This window comes from Ixodes scapularis, unplaced genomic scaffold (genome assembly GCF_016920785.2).
Source record: "Ixodes scapularis isolate PalLabHiFi unplaced genomic scaffold, ASM1692078v2 PGA_scaffold1__304_contigs__length_218370807, whole genome shotgun sequence".
Lineage (NCBI taxonomy): Eukaryota > Metazoa > Arthropoda > Arachnida > Ixodida > Ixodidae > Ixodes > Ixodes scapularis.
This window is the reverse complement of record NW_024609846.1, coordinates 99,292,841-99,317,995: the sequence shown is the minus strand read 5'-3', so window position 1 is coordinate 99,317,995 and position 25,155 is coordinate 99,292,841. Positions and strand designations below refer to the sequence as shown.

General features: G+C 44.4%; 1 protein-coding gene across 1 annotated transcript in view; it reads left to right on the top strand.

The window, feature by feature from the left end:
* Positions 1-25,155, top strand: part of LOC115315552 (MLX-interacting protein) — a 75,140-nt gene that overhangs the window by 509 nt on the left and 49,476 nt on the right. Inside the window, exons 2-5 of the mRNA XM_029974695.4 lie at positions 15,147-15,253; positions 17,176-17,249; positions 21,504-21,629; positions 24,961-25,093. Coding sequence (XP_029830555.2) covers positions 15,147-15,253; positions 17,176-17,249; positions 21,504-21,629; positions 24,961-25,093 — 440 coding nt within the window. The remainder of the gene's footprint in view (positions 1-15,146; positions 15,254-17,175; positions 17,250-21,503; positions 21,630-24,960; positions 25,094-25,155) is intronic.

The following is a 25,155-nucleotide window of genomic DNA, read 5'->3' as shown; positions in this document are numbered from 1 at the left end:
GTCTCGGTGCACATGGAAATAATCGTACGCCTGAGTCTGATACAACGAAACGACGAAGACAGTCTTGAACGCAGCTGTTGAATCAACCATATCCCGATACATCGGTGAAATGTCCCGTTTTTATTTCACCAGCCGGTTGCCTCGTCTAGTGACTAATACCCCCGAAAAATGAGACGCATTCCATCGTGTAAACATTTAAATATAACTTCTTTGTTTTTTTTAGGAGTAGACTTTTGTTTGTGTCTCACGCAGGTTCCTCCGCACATCATCTCAATTTATCGTGACCCGCTGATCTAGAACGTAGATTGTTCTCCAGCTAATCGTTCTCGTAATTTTTCTCTTTAATACGGTCACATTTTGCCTGGGAGGCTCGCGATCTCTCTCCCTCGTTCCGTTTTCTCGGCGTCTTCGATGAGGTGGAAAAGTACGGAGCGGAATATTTATGTAAACTCGCTGGATTCTTTTGTCGTTATGGGGTTACGCAGCTGCGCCGTTTCTTTTGCGTTGACATCGTGCCGCGAGCACGCTCGTCGTCGCGGAAGATGACGCCTTTGATAATAAAACGCGGAGCCGCTCCGAGATAAGGAGGGCGGAGATAATTTGGCGCTGTCTATTGTCATCGCGCTTAAGAAGTTTGACCCCTTGATTAGTCCCCTTGGCTGTCTCCTGCGATGTGCACGATCGGCACAAAATTGGACTGATGGCGGGGGTTTAACGTGCTTCCTGGAACTTCCGAATCCCTGGCCATCGCTAATGTGTCGACTTGGGGAAGCTCCATCTTATGACTGCTTTATTCTGTGTTGTCTTTGTCAGTTACAGCGCTCGTTTGCGAGAGTCGTTTTTTAAAGTGCCAAGTCATGGTTGGAGATACCATGGCAGCAACAGGCCTCCTATTGATCCAACTTTGTTGGAGACGATGGAAGAGGCCTGGGGTGATAGACAATTTTTATTTTTAATTCCTGCAAGTCCTAAACAGCATGCACAGTCTCTTCCGTGTATCAAAGCCTTGCATGGGATGTTACGCTGGGTGTATGGATGGATGGATGCTGATAGCTGTACCCTTTATAATGGGCGGTAGCTTGTGCCACCTAACCTAGAAACCAAAAACCAGAAGCATGATTCCTCCCTTAGGCCTTCTAAGCCAATTTGCTTCCCCTCTGCAACTCTGCAATTTTGTAACTATTACCAGGTCATGTGGAATATCATCAGGATGACCTTCGGAGGATCAGGCACAAAGACTAAAAACATCACGCCCCACCTCTTCCCCTTGGCAAGGGAGTCGGCAATTTTCCTCTAGTCAAACCTAATTGGCGTTACCTTAGCATTGGGCCCACTGGGAGAGAGGGTTGAGACTTAGGGCCAGAGCCACGCAGGAAGAAGTTTCAAGTTTCAACTTTCCTCTGTCCATCCTGCCCCCCGCTGTTTAAGTTGTACGTTATTCAATTTTTTCTGAATAATTTCCCTTCACTCTTCCTAGGCTGGTCGAAATTGTAATCGCCCCATTCTTAGTCTTTTGCTTTGGATTTGGATATGCGGCTAACCCCCTTGTATTGGGGGATCCCAGCGTACTGGATCTAGCCAAATTTATCTGTTTTTTTCTTCCTCCAGTAGTCCACTCTTCTTTTTGTCTATTCTACCATTGGTATGGGCCGCGGGCCCCTGCCCACAGTGCTGTCGGCGCCTTCGTCGCCTCTCTTGTTGCCCTCCTCGTCGATTTCCCAGAAGTCCAACGCCACCACTAAGAATGGGGCGGTCATAGTTGCCATCTTGGTGGTTGTCAATAAAGACCACAGATGCACTTGCCGTGACGTGGCTACTGCCAGTGGCAACATTACACGTGCACGGATGTTTCTCACTGAATGCATTTAGTTTTAGCGTGTGCACTTCTAACAGGGTGCCTATGCATATTTGCAACAGTGCTGCTAGTGTGATTGTTTATGCTTGCACACAGGGCCTGTCGGGACCGTGCAAGCATATGAGCCTGTTTTTAGAAAGCAAAACCATCTGCACCTTGGTTGGATGTCAAAAATCTGTTGCTGTAAACAAAGAATTTGCCCGTCTTGATCTGATCGTGCTATGAAGAAAAAGCAACGGTGGCAGTTGAGGGTACTGTGACCGATACAAGCACTTAAGGCTTGTTCACACTCTTGCAATTGAGTACAACCGAGAGACACGAGATCTGTTGGAACCTCTTAAAATTTCTTAGGACGAGAGAGACACTGGCACTCTGGCGCCATCTATGCGTTCACCCTGGAACTACATTTCACAAAAGTGAAGGTTTTGCGGAATTTCCGAGGTCAAATGTGCGTAATACCTATGAGAAAGGCTCATTTATAACGTTGACAAAAGTTTTTCGAGCCAAGAAAGAAAAGATAATGCGCGAGAGAAATAGAAAATATGCCGGACCGCCAAGTTTACAATGCTACCCAATAGATGGCGCCAGTGTGTCCCCTTGTTGTAAGAGATGTTAAGAGGTTTGAAGGCACCCGGTTCTAAAGGATTGCAAGTGTGTGAACGGCCCTTTATCCAAAAGCGGAAGACATTGGCATTAAGGACTGCCATGTTGGCTAGACGAGCGTTATTGTGAAGGAGCATTTTGAATAGACCTTATTCAGATTTGCTTGCCATCTGTTGGAAGTTGTGCCAACCTCCTTCCGTAGCCTCAAACATGGCGACCAACGTTTGTGGCCACGGGAAGAGTGCCACTCTGCAAGTGATGCCGTACAACTGCTGTGTCTCACTGTGCAACCAACAGGGAAATAGGAAACCAACCAAAGTAAATACACGGATCACTCTTCTTTTCAATAGCGAATTTTTAAATAATTGTGTTTGGCTGCTCTTATCTAAGTTGCAAAATGGCAAAGCCCACGCTGTCTGCTTCTACCGTGGACTCTGCCAAATCCTCTTGATATGTGGCACTGCCCACCACTCTTTTAATAGATGGTAAATTCTGATTCACACATTTGTGTCGGTAGCGTCCACACCAACCAAAAGGACAGCAGCGACAAAGACACCAGGAAAACTCTTGGCTCATGTTTGTTTCACAGGGCTACCTCTTGCATTGCTTGTTACTTTGTGTGTGGCAAACACTTTTCCGATTTACTATGTCGTTGGCGTTGTTTCGGTCATTCTGAACACAACCAATGCAACTGCCTGATCCAGGCTTGCTAATATAATTTATTTTGATGTATCTAGCGCCACTGCTGCTGTCCGAGTAAACAACAGCGTAGGGACCAGCGCGCAGGACACTATAAGCAGATCAAAGACTGTGGGGAAGCTGCAAAGATGGCGCAGAAGCTCGATAGTATGCGCTAATAATGAATAAGGTCTATTGCGTGGACCCACTTGAATCTTCTGGGTCATATAATAATTTACTAGTTTCCTTTGTAAAGTCTTGGTTTTGAATCTTGAGGCTTTACTTTGTGACTCCTGCATGTTTATTTCCTCCTCTGAAGTAATTTTGTGATGAATACGACTAAAAAAATGTTTGTGTGTGACAGTAGCAGCAACCATACCCTCAGCTCGCAGAAACAAAGAAGACAAGAGCAGGAGGAGAAAACAGAGTGGCAAACCAAGGTGGCCTGCTTCGGTTGGCTGCACTCAGTTAGGGACGAGGATGGGGAGATGAAAGAAGGATGGAAAGGTTGCAGTAAGCGATCAGTAAGAATGTTTGCTATTAGAAATGAATGCAACAAAATATTTAACGGAGTAGTGGTTAGAATGGTGGCATTCTGGCGTCATTTCTGGGCAGGTAAAGAGGTTGTGCGTCCGAATGTCGCGAACCACATTCTGTATTTTTTTTTGTTCTATTATTACTGCAAAACCCTTCATTTTCGGGGCCCATATTTTTCGCGAATTGGCCACAGAGGACATATCGCGGCCACTAAAGTTCGCGAATTCCAGATACCTGCATTGAAATTCTTGAAGACAGAAATTTTCGCGTGCCTTTAAGTTTCGCAAATTTTTCAATTTGCGATATTCGCAAAAATTAAGGGCTCGTGTACATTAAGGGTTTTACAGTATATGCTGCAACAGCTGCTGGTGGGAACCTCCCACTGCTTTGAGCACGCACACACAGCCAGAGTATGCTTTCATAAGCAACGAGCACATGCTGGAGGCCATGCGTTTGAAGAGAGACTGTTCTCACTTTGACAGTGGCTGTAGCTGAAACCTACCTCGTTGTGCCGGCACATGCGCATGACCATCTAAGCAGACAAACCTGCACGCCAAGGCTAGACCTCGGAAAGTTTGCAGCAGGTCCTAAGGACATGACTTTCAGTTAACAGCGCACTAGGGAGCCTCGTTGTAGAAGGAAATATGAATTGGGCGCGAGAGTGGAATTGAGAGCGGAAGCAAAAAAGGTGTGAAAATCCTCAGATATGTTCCAGGAGGAGGTGCAAAAACGACAATGATGCCACAGTGACGGCGAATCACGCGAGCGTTGAGCTGCTGTTGGTGTGACACACGTTATGCGATAGCGTAAATACACTTGGATCTTTTTATGCCTGGTGCTTTCATTTCTAAGGGTCTGTGGAGTTATGGCAGAGTATGTGTGATACATAATCCCATCCAATAGGCAACATTTTCATTCGATTCGGAGGGACACAGTCTGTGGGTGCACACTTTACATTCAATCGTTAGGGGACCTCACGTCTACCGACAAGATAAGCATAACTCGGAAATATTCAGCACCGTAAAATCTAATATTTTGCATCAAGCAACGCACAGCTATCGTACTTTGCAGTTGTTTGACGGAATCGTTGGACAACTGCAAAAGTGTCGCCGATCGAAACGGATCAGCAGCAGCTGTAATCATGCCGCTTTTTGCTCACGCTTGTTTGGCACGTTTGTAATAAGTTCCGTCTCGTTGCCGTAAAAAAAAAAAAAAAATTGAGACATAAATTTGACACTTGCACATCGTGCCAACATGAACTTGGCATCTTCACTTGCTTGTATGGTTAGCCCTGCAGATTTGCACATATTACCAGGATTTGCAGCATAAACAGTTGGCATGCTCACTCCAAGAATACATGTGCAGAAACTGCGCTTGTTTAATGAGGGACATCGAATCTCACCAAAACCTAATACCAGCAGCAGCTGTAAGCGTATCAATTTTTTTTTTACTCGCTTATCTGGCGCATTAGTTTTGAGCTCCGTCCAACGTCCATGGGAAAAAATACAGAATGAGGTATACTCACCACATATACACAAATGATGCTTGTTAACTTCTCTGCTTACAAGGTTGATGAGCGCTGATGGCTCTACACTTTTGGAAGGGTTTGCCGGAATCGGCGCAAAAATGGCTGGCAAGCTCACTCCAAGACAATGTAGCAACGCTGGAAGTAATGAATCGCTCATAACGCTGTTACTTGAAATGCATTATTCCTTTGCTAATAAGCTAAGTGTAATACTAAATAGCTGACGAGTAATATATGTATTTTTCTTGCCACTTTATGGCATTGTCTATTTAAAATATGTCACTCACTACCCATTATGTTTTATTAAAGCAGGCTGTCAAATAAATTTTTATTTTGGCTCAGTTCGGGCTCTGGTTCAATATCTTTGTATTTTGTTTTGGTTCAATTCAGTCATTCGTGCAAAATACTGGTTTGGTTACCCATTCCACCAAGCATGAACCAGCTCAAGCAGGTTCATAACTCTACTTACCGTGCCTGCCCATGCATTTTCCTGCACTCAACAACAACAAAAAAAAAATTCATCATTTTTAGTTGTAAGAAAAGACATCTGTTCAACTTGGCGTCATCTGCATTAAAAAATAGTACTAAAGAAATTACCATCAGAAGTCATTGTGTCAGGTTATGCTGGCAGAAGACATATACTAGGAAAAGATCAAGTGATGTGGATCGTCTCTCTGCTCCCCAGGACTGCGTCGTTCCTGATGCATAGAAATCAAAGCGCCACTCACTGCTGCACTGGTGCTGGCTTTCTTCCACCAATCCCTCGCAACAAAGGTGTCTACCGGCTCTTGAAAGTATAGCTTGAGTGCAGCTTTATTTCAACAGCATGAAACCAAATGACGTCCAGTTGCTCATGCCTCGAGAGTGCTTACAGACAGTGAGACAACATGCTCATAGATTGAAACAGAAGCGATCGGAAACACCTTCATCTGTGAAAGTTCTTATGGGTTTATTTGTAAAAAGTGATCATAGAAATGGAACACAAACCACTAATATCAGTTTCAGAAAAGGACCCATAGTGACAGGTTAAGAGTTCAGGGGAACTCCTCCCGCCTCTTTCTACTTCAGCAGAGCGAACACTGGAGAGGAGGCAACCTCCTTTCCAGCGTTCACTTTGCTAAGGTGGAGAGAGGTGAGAGGGATTTCCTCTGAAATCTTAAAGGGGCACTGACAGCCCAAAGGTCGTATTTATATTTATTGTCTAAAACGATGCAAGTTGCAGTCATAGACACGCAAAAAAAAACGCATTGCGAAAAAAAATTTTTACGCGCGCGCGCGCGCCTTTTTATTTTTGCCGTTTGATTCTCTCGCCTCCTCCCTTCTTTTGATTCGTGACGTCAAGAATCATGAAATTTAGAAGCTTTGTAGACGACATTTTTATAACATTTAATGACGGCAATCCTAAAACATGTTTTTTAACGCAATTGCGAACACACTACGGCCCTTCTTTTTGAAATACCGAAAATCGGGAGTTTGTTGTGGTGCCGTCTCCTGGATTTGTATCCTCCAACGGAAAACAGGCGGCACCGCTCAAAACCGGTCCGCCCCCCCCCCCCACCACCACCAACGCCGGCGCTCGCTCCTTTCCTCCTTGCTTTGGGTCGCCATGGCAACAGCAGGGAGTGGTGAAAGAAAGTGGACTCCGCAATATTTGGCGTCAAGGCACCGGCGCCGATCGCGCGGGAACTTCGAATTCGGCATTTGGAAATTGTTTTTTTACTTCACAAATACTGAATTCCCAAATTTCAAATTTTGAGGGTAATGTCCCAGCATCGTTTTCAATCGTTTCGGATAATAAAAAAAATATGATTTTGATGTGTCAGTGCCCCTTTAAGTGCTCTTTGTAGAAGCTTGTTTTTGATGGCATATTGTTTATTGGGCTTTAGTCAATAAAAATGGCCAGTTCTATTTTGCAAGATTTCTTAGTAAACTCACATAAATAAAAAGACACGGGCACTATTTTTCCTTTGGGAGGCCATCCTTGGGTCCCCACCACCTCCTAAAATTTGACAATTTAGAATACCGTAAATGGCTTATTTTTCGTGGGCTCAATATTTCGCGGTTTAGGTCAAAGCTGAAGTTTTGGAATAATTCGTGGGTTCTAATTTTCGCGACGCAGTGGGATCTCAATATAGATTCCAATGCGTTTACATTTTACAGGAATTGTTTGCGGGACCTATATTTCGCAAATTGTAGGTGATTCGTGAAATTCGCGAAAATTAAGTCGTTTACAGTAAAATGCATGTAGATTCTGCACATTACTATTATTGCTCTTCTTAGGCACGTTGTACATTATATTTCTACAAAAATGTTGGATCTTTGGGCATAGGAGACGTAATACGGCAATTATTGTTTGAAGACACCGTCCGACGGCACCCCTTGGTGTCTGCTCCAGGGTGCAGAAAGAGGGGCGCATCATGATCTTCTATTAGATTTTCAATAGAAAAATCGACCGTCCATGAGTGTAATTTCTTTTTTTTTTAGGATGCTTAGAGCCCAAAGATTGAGTTATCACCGTAAATAGACAATCTCAGAATCCACTTGAGTGCCCATTTAGCCTGTCACTTATTATAGGACTCATGCCGCCAAGACTTCAATGTTTTCTCAGTCGCTCCACAAAATTTGATTCATTTGCCCCATCAAGTACGACTATAAGTTCCAGTATGTTCCTGGCAGGCACACTTTCAAGAACACTGATAGAGAGAACTGCAGCTGACGAGAATGAAGAGTAAGCAGACATTTGATCGTTAGGTTTCTGTAACTTGAAATTACCAACAATTACACGAAATAGGATGTGCACTAGAAACACATGAGCAAATTGAGCCACTTTTCAAACCTTTTTCTACAGAACTGACCATAGTAAGTAGCACCCCTAAAGGATCAAAGGTTGTTATCTCAAAGTCTCTCCAGAAAGAGATGCTTACGAGAGTGCACAAACCAAAGGACACCTTGGCATTGCCAAATGTAAAGACAAAGCAAGGACTTAGATGTTTTGGTTTGGAGTGAAGTGCAAGACATGATCGGGTTTGCGAGTCGTGCAAACACTGTTCTTATCGGCAGTCAAAAAAACTTTTGATGCAGCCATGGAAATGGGTAGGAATAGGCCTCTGCCCATATCCTGGAAAATCATACCTCTTGGTTTATGATGCCTGTTCAAGTTTGCCAGAGGTACAACTATCAGACACAGATCTGAGCATTGTGGTCAGCAAATTTTCAAGTATATCCGCTAGGCACGGAATTCCTTTGGATGTGTGTGCTCAGATAACGAACCACAGTTGGTATCGTGAGAATTCAGAGTGTTCACTTCCATGTACAAGTCCAGGATTTCCACAATCCAGTCGCGTGGCCGAATAACTAAAAACCAATCATGCAAATGGAAGATTTCTACCTTGATGTGCTCATCTACAAATCCTCGCCATTAGAAGGAGGAAAGTTGCCTAATGAGCTTTTGATGGGTCGTCTGGTTCATTCCCGGATACCTGATTTTACAACCAGGCACCACTAAAATCTCACAAAACATGAACAGAAAAAAGGCAGTGGCCTACCGTCTATGCAACATGAAGGCATTCATCGCGAATGATACAGTGACGGCTGGACAGCGTTACCTAGAGACGAGAACTTGGTTGTGTCATGATCTTAAAAGATCACACAAGATGGTTGTAACTTCCAGAGAAATGGGCAGCATCTTCTCGCAACCCCCCAAGGCTTTGGTGCTCATGACAGGTCGTAGGGCAACGAAGACTTCAACAAAACTACTGAAGTATCAACTTAGTGTGTGGCAACACAGCAGAATGCAGTGAGCGCAGCAGCAGCACCCACTAATTCATCTGCTGCTGAAACTTGTGCAACGCTGTGGCATCAACAGTGCACCAGCATTCTTGTTCTCACTTCGGTATGGTTGAGATCATCATGCCATCTGGTATATGACAAAAACTTTAATCAGGTTCCCTATGTTCATATGCTTGGTCTTGTGAATCTTGGTTAAGAAGGTGGGAGGGGGCGAGGGACATATCGAGTTATGTCAGCGCAAGTAGAAAAAGATAAAGTGATATGGATTGTCCCACTGCTCGCCATGTCTGCTATGAATTGCTCCTGATACAGCTGTGCTACAGAAACAAAGGCAGCAGATTCAAAACTATTCTTAATTCAGTTTTGTGATCTTTACTTCCTTATAACAAACACCACTCTGCAAATCACGTGGTCATACAAGCACTCATAAACATTACTGAAGTACAGTATATTCACATTCAAGGTCAGCCAGCCAGCACACACCATACTCGCCATCTTGAACGACTTAGTTGAAAATGAGAAAAGCACCCCAAGGACAGTTGAAAGCTGTTGTATTTAGGAGACCTGGGCTGTTCGTGGCCGCCTCGTCTGATGATGAGGACTTACGTGCCTGGGCTGCCTCGCGTGCGTCATGCATAGTCCCAAGCTGGGACCTGCCGGTGAAGGAAACGACGTCTTTCTCAGTTGGGCTTGGAACAAGACTGCTTCATCTTTTTCTTTATCTCATATCCCATGCAAAGGATGGGTGGCTCATATCCCCTCCTGAGGTCACGTGACCTCGGGGGGGGGGTGTCACGTGACCTCACAGTTACGCCGATGGCGATGGCAACGGCGACGCCGCTCAAGCTGGAATTAGGTGCCTAAGAGCTGCTAAAAAAGCACAAACCCCTTTTAGAGAGGAAAGAACTACATACCGATCACAATCACAAAATACAACGGTGGACCAACAGATCGCTTTCAACATACATAATAAAGAAAAAATTCAGTTCATCAAGCACTGTCATAATTCGTTGTCCATTGCCAAAATAGTTTGATGCGTCAAAACATAATCTTTAAAAACGTTCTGGAAACTGCTTGGTTTGGGTTGGGCGACGCTGAAGCACTGGAGTAGCAGAGCCTTGTCGAGAAAATCCTGGCTGAGGCATAGATTGTCGGCTTGTCTGTGGCTGACCAAGCTGAAGAAAAGCCTCGGACGTCACCTCCACGTAGCTTGATGCCGAACTGCGGGGTAATAGCGACACATCAGAAATTGCTGTCTCCGTGTGACTCGATGCCGGAGTGAAGGGAGGTGAGACCATAAGAGTTGCGGCCTCGGAGATGTCCTGGGGAACTTTACACAGGACTGACTCTGGCCCAGGAGAATCCTTTGTACTTGGTTCTCAGTCACCTGGAGCAGCATGCTCGGGACCGGGAGGATCCTGTACCATGGAGGTCGGTCTTTGGGAACCTGTTACTGCAGGCTCAGGTACAGCAGTTGGAAGTAATCCAGGAATGTTTACTGGAATTGCTGTAGGAACCACAGGAAACAGCTCGTCTTCTTTAGACCACGACGACCTGGCCTTTTGAGGATGCAACAAAGTATGTGTTAATTTTGCTGTGTTCCAAGTTGTTCCGTCGTCCAACCTTTACGTTGCTGGACGAACTTGATGGTAAATTCTTTGTGGCGATGAGTACGTCATTTGAAGTTTTCCTTTGTGTCTTGGCTTAAAGACCTTCGCTGTGTGTCCAGGGGCAAAAGATGGTTGTTTCACGGTACGCCATGAGTCGGAATACCTTTTCATCTTCTTCTGGTAGCTCTTGACCAACGTAGGGAGCTATTGTTGAACTGTGTTTCTATGATGACAAGGTTCGGGAGTTGCTCGATTTGTGAAATGCAGGCGTGTACAATGATTTCAACCGTGCAAAAGGAACGCAGGAGTTTCTTTTATAACAGCATGACAAGTGTTACGGTAGAGTCCATACATGGGTAAATTACTTTCAAAATGTAATTTAATTACAATTACTTAGCTCCCAATGTAGTTTAACTACAATTACAATTACTACTATGCGAAAGTAGTTCATTACAATTACAAATTACTTTTTAAAAGTAATGCAGTTACTTTACAATTACTTATTTCTGAGAGTTACCCACCTTTGACCGTATAACTGTAAACAAGTTATATGGCCGCTGTATAAATGTCACGCATTGTACTTTTCTTTTATGAAATTTGTTAAATGGATTATAGAACTTCATATTTTGGAGTAATGAACTCCTGCGTTCTTATATTCTCGAAAAATGAAAAATAAATGGCGACAAAATTCACAGGTACGAGGTGAATCTGCTTAGAGCTTATGCAAATGGTATCCAAGTCAAACCAACAAAAATAAACTTAAAAAAATAATACAAGGAAACAAATATGCGACAGTACTGGTATCATTAAACTCACGTAAAAATGGCTAATAAGAGAAACTTGTAAACGACGTCAAACATTTAAAGAATACTACAACTTACGAAAACATTTCAGCCACGATGATTCGCTGCCTCTCCCTGTCTGTGGACTTGTAACATGCCGGATGTGGGTAACCGTAGCACGCGAACTGTGGTCGCTTCCACAAAACTAGTGTCACAATAGCAGCGCCTCTATTGCCAGGGATTCTGGGTTAATTCAGTGCAAGGTAACACCCAAAAAGCTCCTGAGATAGATAATAAATTTAGGATCGTCATGTAGCTAATCATTAGGATAGCAATGATTGTATCGATGTTATGCGTCTCATAAAGAAGACCGATTTGAATTTAGCATGGCAAGAACAACCTCGAAAAGGTAATGATACACTGAAAACGACTTTATTTTCGCAAATTTCGCGAATCGCCTACAATTCGTGAAAAATAAGTCCTGCGAGCAATTCCGGTAAAATGTAAACACATTGGAATCTATATTGCGACCCCACCGCGTTACTAACGTTAAAATCCGCGAATTAATCCAAAACTGCGGCCTCTTGGACGCCTCGATTTTATGAGTTACTTGAGCGTGTTTCAGCTGGAAGATATAGACGAGCCATTAATATTATTTTTCTATAACTGTAAGTAATATTGAAAGTGACAAAAAAGTTGCCTACCTGCAAATGTTTCCGCAAATTGGAGGTAGCCTTTCGGTTTGTTGAATTTGTTTTCAGAGAGGGTGCGGAGAGTTTGCACCTCACGATTATATTTTTTACATTGCTGGTAATCTGTTTAAAGAATTTTTCTTAACAAAACCCCGGCAGCCTTTCCTTTTCCATTGTAGATAAGACTGTAGCTGGTTCTCAATGCAAAGCAGCACTGCGCGCCTTGGGACGGTTCCACAGGCCAGGACGAGAGGACAACGCGTGGAGGGTCACGATAGAGGTGTAAAAACAAAGTGCAAGCCAAGCCCTCTATAAAAAAAAAAAAAAGCATTCAACGAACAACAAATGTAAAACCTAGCTCCCTACAGTCAAGCCGCGGTTTGTAAGTTTTGGAATCTCGTCCAATCAGGCTGACAAACGGTTGAAAGGGTTAGGTAGAGCGAACACTAAATAATGAAGATTTATACAAAAAGATAGACGAGGATTGGGAGAAGGAAGAGCAGTGTAGCAACAACAGTTGGAAATAAGGCAGGGTGAGTCGTGTTGATGAGACCTGCTGCTTCTTTGCTTCTTCGCCTCGATGTTAGAGTAGCACGACTTACTGTTAGTGGTACCAACATACGAGATAGAGGAGAAGGACGTGAAAAACTCATAAAGAAAAGAGAATAATTTCATGAACAAAAAAGTCCCCAAACTTGACTGAAATATGTAAGCGAATATGCTAGCGGCGGAGACGCGTAAGGAGAACCTCGAACCTCCCCGCCTCGACCGGATGATGTGATCGGAGCCAACCAGCTCGACTTCGACCCCCGATGCCGCCGTGTGGGAATGAGAAATAAGAAAAACCCCTAGAAACAGGAGCAACAGGAAGCGAACGAGACAAAGAGTCAGATTCAACTGCGACAGGAACGAAAACGGACGCGAATGTAGCCCTCATTTATCAAATTATTTCTCAAATTCTTCATTAAATCGTTTTACAGTCTACAAAATCCTTCATTCCGTTCTATCCCAGCCTCTCTTTCCCATTCCTTCTTTCCCTCCTTTTGAGCAGGTTGGGACACACTCTCTCCACTCGCTTTGGCTGTACTATTGTCTCCGTGGCCAGGGGGAAAAAGCGCCGCCGCCACAAAATCTTGCGAAAGTAATTGTAGTTGTGCCTGAAGTTTAGCAATTACTGATGCTAGAAAGTAATTAAATTATAATTACAATTTCTTTTAGCCAAAAGTAATTATTACAATTACGAATTACCAGGAAAAGTAATTAAATTACAGTAATTCAATTACTATAATTGAATTACTACCCAAATATGCGGGTAGACATCCAAATACTCAACGACGGCATCATTTAGACGGCGATGTTGTACCAAAGCTAGCTGAAAGATTGACTTCGGAATGCGGTTACATCTTTCTACCTGCCCATTTCGCCTGAGGGTGGTAGAGGGACGACTTCACATGCCTTATTCCATGAGTTCTCGAGAACTCTGCAAACTCCCTTGAGGTAAACTGTGGACCATTGTCCGTGGTTTTTTCTTCCGGAAATCCCTCCCGGGCGAAGATGGACCACAGGAAATCAATCACCGAAGCAGTTGTTACGCTCTGGACCGCAGCCATCTCCGGTCACTTGCTGTGGTAGTCAATCAAAGCTATAAAAAAAGTTTGTTATGTGGAGCACGTTCGAAATGGCCAATGATGTCCATTCCCAACCTCATTCATGGACGAGAGGGAAACTCGACAGGCTGCTGGGGTGCAGGGGACGCCTTGGCAGGCTTGTCTGTCGCCTGACAAACTGTACAATTCTGGACGAATTGTTTGATGTGCTGATTGATGTGAGGCCAACAGTAGAGCTCCTTGATGAGGCTCGTGGTCCTTGTTATCCCTTGATGAGTCTCATGGCCAATCTCGATGACGTGGTTGTGCAAGCTAGAAGGAACGACAATCCTTTCTCCTTGGAACAAAAGTCCATCGATCTCGGAGAGCTGATCACAAACATCATCATGGGCTAGCATGTAGTTTTATGGGACAACATTGTGACGAAGAAGATGATCATCCACCTCCCATAGCATGTTCCTGTTGAAGTAGATGTCAAATCATTGTGTCCTGGCATTTATGGGTAGCTAGACCATTTGATAGGGGAAAAATAATAACATCATCAGATTGGGTTGTCCATTCCATTCAAAGTCCAGTATGCTTTCTTGTATTTTGCCGAATGTTAAGAAGGGGCACTGGTCTTGGAGCTTTTATGACCAAACCCAATGAAACTGCACAAGCTTACTCAGCTTTTAGTGCTGATTTCAAATATTTGGTAATTTTTCGAGTCAGTAGAATTGTCCTCAAGATAATTAAAACTCGCCTGTGTTTGGAGGAACAATAGGAAAAAAAGTACCCAACAAAATATACTCTTTAACACATGGCTAGATACTACGAAGTGTAGAAAATGCAATGCTGGAAGCACTTTTAAGATTAACCTATTAGTGATTTCGTCACATATTAAAGTTCAGTGCTCAATGTGTCGCTAAATGAAACAAAAGATCAATTGAAAAAATTCTTAAACCTATATTAAGAAGTCTGCTCTCAACATTGTAGGCTTCACAGATTTAGCTACATGTTTCAGGAAAAGCTATATTTCTATCTGCTCTAGATGCTAAGATATTTATCCTGAATATTTTCAACAAGTCCAAAAATTGTGTTTCGTGAAAACGGTGTGTTAGAGTCAACTTCGATGCACGCTCAGCCTGCATAGACATTATAAAATGATTTATAGCTCAAATATTCGTCCACGAAATTAGAAACCTGGTAGATTAAAAAAAATAACAGCTGAAGAGGTCAACCGTCAACATTGCTGTTTTCAAAAGAATTAAGTTTTAGGAATTTTGGGCCTCCAAAGATTCTTGTCCCCCCTTAAAGAGGTGTTTGTCAGTTTCTGTGGATCACTGTATTTGCCTTAGGTGCATAAAGATTTGGAGCACCAACATATAACATGGCTTTTAAACCGGTCGAAAACTCGGGTGGGGGTTGGGAGCAGGCTTAGTAGGTCTACCGAAAAAAAACATTGCTTCCTTTTCTTTCTCTTGCAAAGTGGGAAGCTGACCTCCCCCAAGTGGAAGACATTCAAAGGGCTGAAGCTGAGGCTGAAAGACAAGATCCGGCTGAACAACATTATCTGGCGGGCATGGCACATGCAATGTGAGTAGCCGTTTCAAGGGCTTTTATCACTAGAGGCTTACAAAAATAGCTTCTGGGCTATCTCTGCCTTTCCGTGCTGTTTCTCACAATGGTGGACTTTACCATATACCCGTGGACAACTTCCTGTGACAATTCAGAGAAAGGGAAGAGTGCAAATTAACAAACAAAATTGTGCATTTGCATAGTCCCAGGGCTCATCTTGCCTTAAAAAGTGACACTAGTTTTTGTCAGTTTTTGAATTGAAATTTTTGTTTTACAGAGATTAACTTTTTTGATATGACAAGGTAGACCAGTCATTGACTTAGCAAGGAAGTACTCTATAGGGACAAATTAGTTTATGCTCATGACAAATATTTTTCTTTTTCTTTTTTGGTGGTGCATCTAAAAGTAAAAGGCATTAGAGGGTTAGTAAAAGCTGTGGTGGTGTCACATTCAAATTTTCGAAACGGCAGCAAGTAATATTGGAATGTTTTGCCACAATAAATACTATTAGATTTTTATTAAGGTGAAAGCCTTACTTGCCCCATTGCACAAAAAAGAGGTATCGTTGTGCCCAAAAGATGGCCGTAAAAATGTGTCATCAAGCCTGTGCCGCTCAATCGTATGCTCAAGGATGATGTCATCCTTGGCGTCGCCCTTGAGGTCTTGAGGTTGTTCTACAGGTTGTCCCAGACGTCGTCCTCAAGGCGTCGTTTTTGAGGTCGTCCTCTAGGTGTCGTTCTTGGCGGCGTCCTTGAGTTCATCCTAGAGGTTGCCCTAGACGTCGTTCTTGACGTCGTCCTAGAGGTCATCTTAAACGTCATCATCTAGGCATCGTTCTCGACGTTGTCCTAAAGGTCGTCCTTGAGGTTGTCCTCGTCCTCGTTCTCGTCCTAGTGGTCGTCCTGGATGTTGTCCTAGACGCTGTACCTGGCGTCGGTCTTTAGAGCGTCGTCCTATATGTCGTCCTCAACTTTAATATGTGTAGAAACATTACTCGAAAACATTTCTCCCGCGGGACTATAACTCTTTCGCTTTCCTACATGTAAGCAGTCTTAAAGGTACTCTTGAAATTTGTTTTTACTGGACCCGTGAAACTCTCCAGGGCCTTTGCAGAAAGAAGTAGTACAGACATTTATGTGGATTGGGGTTAGCATGTTTTAAAATGCTTTAGAACTTATATTGTGCCTTTTTTAAATATTTCCAGAGATTGACTGGTGGTGTGTGCAAAACTAGAGCTACAGACCTTTTTTAATTGGCCCTCTATCAAGCCTGTCTAGAACCAAACCTGACTCTGTAATGGTGGCATTAGTATTTCACTTTTGTCCATACCAGCAAAAGTGAACGTCTTCAAAAGCATAAAACAGAAAGGGGGAAAATTTATTATGCAGGTCTCTAATAAATATATTATGACGATGACGATATTCTAATAAGGTGATCCTTGTATGTTGTCTTTGATTTGCAAAGTCAAGGGTGCTTAATTCACAAGGTGATCTTGTTTTCCTTAAGCGGTATCTCATCAATGTAGACAGCTCCGTTCCCCACAAAACCGCCCATTATATAACTTGTCCATAATAAAGAGACAAAAATGTGTTTATTTACCCAGTTTGTCCCCAAACATTGTTCTCGATATGGTGGGGCATCCATAATAACAGGGTCCATATTAATGTGAACTGTGTCGTTGTCTTTAGAGGGAAAATCTTGGAGATTTTGAGAGTGTCGCTAGGTGACTCTGACTTCTGTCGAAGGTCTCTGTATCTCCAGTCTCCACTATTATCAAAACAGTTACAAGCAGAATCCAATCTTTAAACATCACTCTTGCGTCCTGCTTTATCCTGTAACTCTGGGTTCCGAGCGGGAAACAAACAAGAGTCCTTCAAATATGAAAATATTACTTTTTAGCATTCTAATTTAATCTGTTTATCATTATTCTTCTGCTCCAGTTGTTGCCCGAAGAAGTCCATATGTCTGCCAGTTTGCATCACCCCTTGAAGGAGATGCCCACAACAAACCGGAGGTAAGCTCTTTCTTGGAGGTCCGCTGAATTTTTTTGCTCTGGTTTTTGTGCCAGGATGCATCCGTCTCGTTTGCTGTTTTGATATGGATTAACTTTATCTTTAAAGCTACATGTCTTCTACCTATGAACACTCTCTGACACAACTTTTCTGGGGCACATTGTGTGACAGCCAAAAATAATGTATATATCAACTTCCTTTGCTCTTTCCTTTTCTTGGTCAAGAAGCAGCCTAAATCTTAATAAAAACAGAAAGAATTAACATAGGGACGGACAGAAAAACACCCCTTGAAGAGGTGCTGTTCTGTCCGTCCCGATGTTTATTCTTTCTGTTTTTATTTAACTTCACCTACACGCTCACGTCGAACTAAGTCTAAATCTGTTTTGCTGTTTCATCAGTGGTGACCGAGTTTTTTTTTCTCTATAGGTGTTAATAATAATTCTCCACCAGGTAACCTTGCAGCACAACCTTAGGGGCTAGCCATGTCCGTATGCCCGTCCGCCGTCGTGTGCACGTGCTCCTTCTCGTGAGCTTACGCGCTCACGTGATCACGTGCTCCCATGCTCGTGTAGTGCAAAAAAAAAAACAAAAAAAAAAACTCATCTCCACACATACCTCGGCAAACCTCACTCATGAGGGCCCTCACTCACCCTCACTCACCCTCATCTTCACAGGTGAGGTGAGGGTGAGTGAGTTTCTGAACCAGGAAAATTCATGAGTGTGAGGGTGAGTGAGGGCCGTGAGGGCTGTGAGGGCTGTGAGGGCCGTGAGGGCCGTGAGGGCCGTGAGGGCCGTGAGCGCTGTGAGGGCCGTGAGGGCCATGAGGGCGGTGAGGGCGGTAAGGGGTATGAGGGCCATGAGTGCGTGAGGGCCGTGAGGGCGGTGAGGGCGGTAAGGGGTATGAGGGCCATGAGTGCGTGAGGGGTGTGAGGGCCATGAGTGGCGTGAGGGCTGTGAGTGGCATGAGAGGCGTGAGGGCCATGAGGGTGAAGAGTGCATGAGGTGGTGTGAGGGCCATGAGGGCGGTGAGTGCGTGAGGCCCCCTTCAGATCGAGCATCTTCCTCAGCAATTTTGGTGTTAATGGCGGGTTGTTCTCTAGCTTTCCCTAGATCGACACGAATTGCTGAGATCGGGTCCCGCTCGAAATAAGCAAGCAACTCGGAGCAATTCAAATACGTTTGAAGCGGCTGCATCTAATCAGGGACGCAAAATTTTCACGTGATACCTCGTGCCGGTGATGATGACACCGAAAGACTTGGTTCTCGTTTGAAATCGGTCGTTTTTTAGAAGTAAACTGTTTCAGAAAGGGGCATTAGTATTCTTAATGGGATTTAAATGCATAAAAACATGTTTATAGCGCGTAATTGTGTCTAAATAGTGCAAGAAAAATGAAATTTTATGATGATGATGGCAAATTGCAGCAATTGGTTGCTGCGTGATCGCGGGCGGCGCGTGTTGCTGGTGTTGCGACGTAAAGTTTCTGGCCGAAATTGCCCCATCTGAAGCTGGCCTGAGTGGCATGAGGGCCATGAGTGCGTGAGTGGCGTGAGGGCGGTGAGTGGCGTGAGAACGGTGAGTGGCGTGAGGGCCGTGAGGGCCGTGAGGGCGGTGAGTGGCGTGAGGGCTATGAGTGCGTGAGGGCCGTGAGGGCGGTGAGGGCCGTAAGGGCCGTGAGGGCCGTGAGTGGCGTGAGGGCGGTGAGTGGCGTGAGGGCGGTGAGTGGCGTGAGGGCCATGAGTGAGTGAGGGGCGTGAAGGCCATGAGGGCGGTGAGGGGCGTGAGGGCCGTGAAGGGCGTGAGGGCGGTGAGTGCGTGAGGGCCGCGAGGTTCAGTGAGGGTGAGTGAAGGGCTGAAGGTGAGTGTGAGGGTGAGGGTGAGTGAGGGGCTGAACGTGAGTGTAGCTGTGAGGGTGAGGGTGAGTGAGGGGCTTAGGTGAGTGTGGCTGTGAGGGTGAGGGTGAGTGAGGGCGACCTCAAATGCCGACCTCTGTCTCCACATGGTGAATGATGTTGATTGGGGCGAAGCTCTGGTGGTGCTTGTCTGCGTAGACGGTGAGCCGCAGCATGCCGAGCCTTTCGTTCGTTTTCATCCATGTCAGAAAGAGAATGTGTGGTATGGAACGTGGTTATATACGCATTTGAGCATTTGACCGCAGCGTGACATGGATGAAAACGAACGAAAGGCTCGGCATGTTGCGGCTCAGCGTCTACGCAGACAAGCACACCAGAGCTTCGCCCCAATCAACATTATTCACCACGTGGAGATGCGGTTGTTTTTGTTATTTCTCCTATTAAAACAATATTCCGATCAATTTTGTGTGCAGTCCGAAAGCCGCATATGTCTAGCAGGTGTAGCATTCCTTCCTTTTAAAGTTGGCAATCAAAAGATGCTGCAGAGTGCAAGGTATGTCACATAGAATAATGTATGTTTTGCTTGAGGCTCTTCAAAGGTTTCTTGGTGCTAGCTGCGGTTTGTTTGATGTATTTGTGTGGTATAGACTTTCCTATAAAAGGGATTCATACTGCTACCATTACACTTCGGAGTAAGCGTACACTCTCGCAGCCCCCTCTCCACTCCATAGTTTTATCAGCCTCAAAGCAGCTCGGCATGCATCGAAAGCCACACACTCAGGCGTTCCCGCTCATACTGTTTGTGATGGTACTCTGCTCCTATTGTGGCTCTTTTGGGGCCTTTAGTATGTCGCATAAATAAATAATTAAGTCAATAAACAGTCCGTGCAACAACTAAATGCTTTGTGCTGCAAAGACCATTATTGATAGTAAAAGCAGTATGCTTATTTTGGCTAAGGAAATATACTTATTTTCTTAGCCGAAATGTGCTTATTTCAGCCTGCAGTGTCACGTGTAACGAGGATGCGACGACACTAAGGTTGCCCATTCAAACCAGTCATTTTCCTCTACATTTGATTTGAGAGGATGGGATGCACCTGTAGGAAGCCTTCGCACTGAATGGAACACAAAGTATTACGCATAATTGCTTTGAAACACGAAACCTAATCCAAGGAAGGCTTTAGAAAGTTAATAAAAATGAGACAATGACAACAAGACCTTCCTTGTTTGAACTCCTTTAGCATGCTGGGTTTTCGAAGCCAACCGCAATCTGTTAATAAATTTCTCGTTTCCCCACACCTATGAATACCTCCAGAAAAATGGGGCCTATTCTTCTCTGTGTGCAGTCTTTCTCTGTTTCACGATGAGCTTGCTGCACGTCACAGTCTCGCTCTAAGTCTGATTTCCTTTTTATTGATCTGTTTGACTCACAATATTTTGACACCCTGGAAGAAGTTTGTCCCTCTCTCTCCCTCCCACGATTCCCAAGTTTACGGCCGCACGCCCAGATAGCGAGGCTTACGAGTGCATAATCTGAAGGAGGCCGGCCCCATTATCTCTTCCCGGCCAGTCGATAGCCCCTTGGCATACTCCCCCTTCCTCCTCAGCCTGCTATGCCGCTTTTTTTTCTCACGGTGCCAAGATGCGCAGATCTAGCAAGCCAGCAAGGAGGTGCCTTGCGTAAGGCACAAAGGGCACAAGGCACACCGCCTTTGTTTTCTGACCTAGAGACGCTATCTTGTCCTTCTCTTGTCAAAGGCTTCTATTTGTGTCCACTTTTACTTTTTTTCTTTTTGTCATGAGGGAGAAACGAGCATCGTCGTTGTGAGGGCGGCTCGTTAAGCAATCTGTTGCAATACAGGGATGGTTTGGCTACCATGCTTGTGTGGCACCATGAAGTGATTGTGTTTGAATGAAAGACAAGCATCTGAAAGTCTAAATACAGCAGGAAACATGTGATTGGGGTTAGCACAGATTCATAGCAAGTGTTGTATGTACAATCTTTTCACTTAAGAGATTGCACAGTTGTGAAGTTTTTAAAGGTAGGTAACACTCGAACTACGCTGTGTGGTAGTTCAAAGGTTTAATTGTGGGTCATTGCTAACCCCGTGACTTCTAAGTTGTATGCTTTTAGGAATATTTTTGAAATTATGTATGAAGATGTGTAGGTACTTTAGCCAGCTGCTTATCAGTAACTATTGTGTGCAGCTTGTTAGTGACGGTTAGAATTAATTTGTATTCATTTGAACAGCAGGGAAATGGGATTCATTCGGCTACCTTGCCTAGAAAATTTAATCCCTGTTGTCGGCATTCCAGGTGGAATGCCGACAATGCCAAGAGAAAACTAAAACTCGAGTGCAGTGTCATGTTTTAAGATTGGGATATTTGCTGCTTTTCTCTTGCAGGCCATTGTTATGGAGGGCAAGTATTGGAAGCGCAAGGTCAGCAACATCACTGCCGAATACAAAAAGTGGAGGTTGTACTTCTGCAAGAAGAACTCGTACTGCAAGACTGGGGATGACTCGATCGCCGTGAGTTGGAGGCCTTTGTGCTCTAACTTCCTGTTCAGTCGTGCTACAGTTTTTTTTGTGTGTGTTTTTATTTTGTAATTGCATGCTCCGAATCTCTTAGGGCTCGGGCTTTTACTGATCTCAAAAGTATATCTGCGTTGTATTCAAAATTTATGGGGAAATCTACATGAAAAGAAGACTGCAGAAATGAAACTTTTCTTTTATGTTTATCTCGGTCTCAGGTCCAGCCTGTGTAATTTGCACAAGCTTGTTTCTAGCTTAACTTGTTCAGTGTAAAACATGCCTAGCCAATAAATAATCAGAGGTGGGTCTGTATCAAGAAACTTGTGAAGAAGATATTCTAGTGAAAATTTAGGAATTACTTAAAGGTGTGCTCACTGCAGCATGTAGCACTATAGGCTTTGAACCCACTTTAGATAGTTCGCAAATATCTGTATCTCAATGTACTGTGCTGCGATTTGCTAGGGGGTGCAGTAAGGAAGTGGAAGCTTGGAGTGAAAATAGCAATAAATGAATGTGCCTTGTTCAAAAAGTAAAGAAAAAAAAATCTGTTTTGGGTAATCTACAGGAGCATTTGCAAACGGTGTCATGATTGTGCTCACCGAGTTGTATGTGCCACCAACAGATGTTGGAAGTGTTGCGGGCGCATTAGCAGACGATCTTCGAAAGTTTTCACCACGCCGGTGCTGTCTTCCTAATGTACAATTTTTGAAAGTGCTATAATTTATTCATCATTAAAAGGGCAAACTGCAAAGGAACACAGGGATTAAAATCTCTCATGGCTCCCGATATCTGGTACGGAGATGATCGGTCGAGACTTCGCATACTCTCGTGTCTCACGTTGCTTGATCTGTCAGCAGCACATAAAACTGGGCGAGCACGGTCATAACGCTGTCTGCGAATGCTACCGCAAATTGCTCAAAATAGTTTTTTTTTTTTTTTTTTTTTTTTTTTTTTTTTTGATTGAGGCACGTAAGTTTATCCATCTATATCAGGGGTGGCCAGGCTGTCCCGGCCTAAGAGCCGCAAACAAAGCCACGAAACTTCCAAGAGCCGCATGGAAGGGGAATGGCAGAAAAGGGGGGGGGGGGGGAGACTTTTGTTTACAGCAATAAACGAAATTCGAACTATTTTCAATCTATCCGAGTCAAAAGCAGTACAACTGTATAGGTAGCAGTAGCACAAGACTACCAAACCGCTACCTGTCTCGATTTAAAATGCGTTCCATTTCTCTTTCTGGGGAAGTGCTCGAGTGTGACATAGGGGAGGCGTGTGTGTGTGTGTGTGTGGGGGGGGGGGGTGGTTAGTGGAGGGAGCCGCGAGCCGCACTTTAACACGCAAAGAGCCGCAGCTTGGCCACCCCTGGTCTATATTTTCACTTCAAGCTTCCACCACATAGCCACACTTCTCTAATAAATCCGAGCATGATACGTTGAGAAGCCTATTTTTGCAGACATTCTAAAGTGGGTTTGAAGCATTAGTGCATCTGCTATAGATTAGGTTTATTTCTTGGACACAGATATGCAAAACTTTTTCTAACAATGTGGCAGTGACAATGGTACAAGTCTTCAAATGACTTTATGACAATTTTAAAATATTTTTCTAGTACATAAAATGGAATTGAGGGCAATATGGTTGTCGTCATTCTAGACAGTCCTAGCCATGTTGTTTGCTCGTCACGTAGAAACTGATATACAGGCGAAACTGTACACATGAAAACATAATTCATATTGTTTGCTCGTCACGTAGAAACTGATATACAGGCGAAACTGTACACATGAAAACATAATTCAGGTAGGTAGCCCGTTCAAAGGAAGTGTCACCCAGCATAAATTCCCAAGGATGCATTTCGTTGAGAAGGGCAAATGTTAATGTCTAGCCTTAGTTTGGTCAGCATTGTTAAGAGTTAAAATGTGTTTTTGTCAGGAAGTCGGTTGCTGCTCAATTTTAGAATGAAATCTATCAAATAGTAAAGTGCATTGCAGAACACAGTTAACCTAAATTCGTTATTCGGTCTCCATCATATCCTACTCATGCACATCCATTAGCACCGACTGCCAGGTGTTGCGTCCCAAGCAAATTCAACACACAAGAGCAGATTTCGACACAATAGTAGTAGTTTCAGCCCAGCGAAAAAAATGACCGCATCTCCACGTGGTGAATGATGTTGATTGGGGCGTAGCTCTGGTGGTGCTGATGTTACTGATTTTGTTCATAGGTAGTGTTGATGGTGCTGATTTTTTTTTATTGCTCATAGGTAGTGCTGAGCTCTAGATTGCGTTTCGACTTCATTATTACAGCCTTATGGTCGGTGAAATGCAGCACCCTCTCCTGTATAGACGTTGAGCGGCTACATGCAACGTTTCATCCATGACATCCCCAGCTCTTGAGTTACTACCACATCTCAGAGCCCCCTACTCGTCCCGCAGTCGTGGCCGAGTGGTTAAGGCGATGGAACAGAAATCCATTGGGGTTCTCCCCGCACAGGTTCGAATCCATTCGACTGCGCAAATATTCTTTCTTTTTTTTTTAAGAAGACAGATGGGATGGCAATCGATGTGAGCACGGATGCCGGACGGACAAGGCTAGACCCTAAGGAGCTTTGCCCTAAAATGTGACGAAAACTGCCCATGAAATGTATGGTACAGATGGAAGCACATACCGAGAAACGAGAGGAGGGGTTTAAGCTCTATTACACAGATCTCACACTAGGAAAAGGATCCCCACTCTTTTCTGTTACGTTAATACGTCAAGTTCAGCAGCTCAAGGGAGGCATTTCTGACAGCCCTTCTCCCCTCGTAACCCTACCCTGCCACTGCTTAAGTGTACCTCTAGCTGCTCTATGTATTTGCGAGGACAGGCACATATTTGACTATATAATTTATTATGTTGTTATATTCTATTGAACTATATAGGGTGCTTTGTCCAGCTTGTTTTCCACAGAGCTCAATGTTTACTGAACACAAAGCTTCTAGGCTGGATTCTTTATGTCCTCTTTCTTTATCAAGATTGGGCACGAGTACTGTGTCAGCTTTCGCCCAATACTTGTGTTCTATCAGCTGTTCCCCAACTGAACACAAGCTCCAGCTTAATGCCGATGCAGAGTTTGGCTAGATCGACCAAGTGCTGCATCAAAATCGCAAACGAATAATTTGTGCTGCTGTCCCCGTGAGCTTAGTTCTCGACTTGGCCACTAGGGGTGCGACCGTTGGATCTCCTCCCCAGTAGACTGGGCAACCGCAAGGGGGTCGCACCGCGTGTGTGTTTGAGGTGGCGTCCGCGTGACAGAGTGTCCGGCCTCACGTGCCTCGCCCCACATCTGTTGGAGCAGGCGCCGGCCGACCTGGACATGCGCTGGCTCTCCCACGGGGCGCCCATGGACGAAGACTTCTTCATGGACCTCTCGGAGAGCCTGTTCAACAGCCTCAACCAGCCCTTCGACTTTCCGAACCCCCGAGAGATAGGTGCGCCACCAACGGTTGGCCGGTGGTGGCCGCAACTGCTCAAGAAATTCTTTTTGGCAAAT